The sequence below is a fragment of the Erythranthe guttata genome, chromosome 2 (assembly GCF_056151865.1).
Source record: "Erythranthe guttata isolate IM_541 chromosome 2, IM_541, whole genome shotgun sequence".
Classification (NCBI taxonomy): domain Eukaryota; kingdom Viridiplantae; phylum Streptophyta; class Magnoliopsida; order Lamiales; family Phrymaceae; genus Erythranthe; species Erythranthe guttata.
The window spans coordinates 10069889-10072148 of record NC_142534.1 but is presented as its reverse complement, the minus strand read 5'-3'; the positions used below and the strand labels follow the sequence as shown (position 1 = coordinate 10072148).

At 43.1% G+C, this 2260-nt stretch overlaps 1 protein-coding gene across 1 annotated transcript; it reads left to right on the top strand.

Annotated features, from left to right (window-relative positions):
• Positions 1–719: 719 nt before the first annotated feature.
• LOC148772299 (uncharacterized) lies at positions 720–1709 on the top strand. Its single transcript, XM_088814974.1, has one exon. The coding sequence runs from the start codon at positions 720–722 to the stop codon at positions 1707–1709; it is 990 nt and encodes a 329-aa protein (XP_088671100.1).
• Positions 1710–2260: the final 551 nt, after the last annotated feature.

The window sequence follows — 2260 nt, the reverse complement described above, 5'->3', positions numbered from 1 at the left end:
GCTGGTAAAATTACGTTACTCAAGGCGGTGTTGAGTAGCATCCCGATTTACTCGTTGGCTTGTTCGAAGGTGCCTATATCGGTTATTACTCGGCTCGAGCAATTAATGGCTGCCTTTTTATGGAGTTCTGGCGGTGCTTCGAGGACTCACTGGGTGAAATGGAAAACTATTTGTACTCCGGTTGAAGAGGGGGGTTTGGGTATCCGGCCCCTTAATCAGGTGATGTGGTGTTTGCATGGGAAGCTATTGTGGCAGGTTATGCAAAAAAAGTCTTTGTGGGCGAAGTTCGCTAATGCCAAGTATTGCGATAAACGTCGGAACAGTAGCGGCCAATCGACCTCCCCTTTATGGAGGTCGATATATAGTCATAGTGATTCACTTGCCGAGTGTTCCAAGTGGAATGTGGGTTCCGGAGATATAAGATTTTGGGCGGATAATTGGGTTGGTGAAGTGCTTGTTGGGCCTCTTCCGAGTGACCACACTTTAACTGTTGCAACCGCCATGCAACATCTCTCGGAATATTTCCTCCTTCCCTGCATGAGTCGGTAAGGAAAGTTACGTTGGATCATGATCAGCCGGATCGGTTGATATTCACTCTTACACAATCTGGGGATTTCTCGACTAAAGAGTACTGGAGACATATTCGGGTTTTGGGGTGACGAGAGGCAGGGACAAATCGCATATGGCAACAGTTCTTGCCACACAAGACAGGTGGATTCATGTGGAAATTGATACATCACGCGCTCCCAGTTGATCAACGAATTATCTCTAGAGGAATTCCGATGGTTTCCAGATGTGTTTGCTGTAAAAATCCTCAACAAGAAGACGTCCAACATCTTTTTTTCCAATCGGAAGTGGCGGGGCAAGTATGGCAGCACTTTAGCCTGCTATTTCATCTCCCATCGCAGTTTGTGTCGGCGAAGCATGCTCTTGCTGTATGGGTCCCCAAACCACAAATACAATCGCAGTACACTATGGTTCGAACCTCTACTGTGTGTCATATTCTTCGTGAGCTGTGGGTGGCTCGATGCAAAGTAATTTATGATGGGGGAATCATGCATAGAGAAAATATTATTCGTCGAGTACTCTCTCACATTCAGCACGTGGTCATCAATCATGTTCCTCGACAGCCGTCTACGAAGCTTCAAAGTCTCCAACTCCAAGCCATTGGAGTCTGTTTAGTGCAGCCTAGCTATAAGCGTGGAAAATGGTTCAAATGGGAGCGGCCCAAGGGTGGTGCTTTTAAACTTAATACTGATGGCTCTTCCACGGCGGAGGAATGTACGGGCGGTGGGATTGTTAGGGATTCGGAAGGAGGAATAGTTGCTAGTTTTTCAAAATATTTTGGGGTTGGCACCAATAACTTTGCGGAATGTTCGGCGGTGGTTCATGGCCTTAGATTGTGCAAGCTTCTCGGTCTCTCACAAATTATAGTGGAAAGTGATTCCTTACTGGTCATCAATGCAATTCGGACCAAGCACATTGCATGGGAGCTTGAATATATTTTTCGGCAATGCTTGAAGGAGATAGAGCCTTCCTTCTCGTTCCAGCACGTCGTGAGGCAAAAAAACACGGTCGCGGATAGATTGGCTAATTGGGCGTATTCTCATAAGTCAAATCAAGAATATTTCTCTGAAATGAGTTTACCGAGGGAGGCCCGGGCTGCATATATAAGTGATAAGTTGGGAGTCGCCAATTTTCGTCCATGACTTTCTTCTACAGTTGGTTTTGGAAGTGGAGTTGGGCATATATTGCATCTCTATCTCCTAGGGTGCAATCTGCAATTACCAATTCTAGAGTTGGGGTTAATATGCAATTTCAGGAGTTGGCTTTGGGAGTTTGCTGGATGAGTAAGCGAAGTTACATGTTTACCTCCACCAAGGGGCACTTTTGCAATTTTAATAGTTCTAGCTTTGGAGGTTGTCATTTTTACCCCGCTTTGGGGCTTTCTTGTAATAGCTTCGATAGGGTAGCTTCTGATTTTTTATTACTATTGTAGGGGTACTCTTTTTACTTGTGTAGGCCCACAAGGTTTCTAAAAAAAAAAAAAAAAAAAAAAAAAAATGCTAATGCTAATGTTAATGCTAATTTTCAATAATAATTCTTATCATAATGCTAATACTAATATGCACCATAATCATAATGCTAATATTCATACTAATATGCATACTGATATTCATACTAATATTAATTGTAATATGGCAACGGTAATGCTAATGCTAATCATAATCTTAATCCTAATGCTAATACAAATATTAGT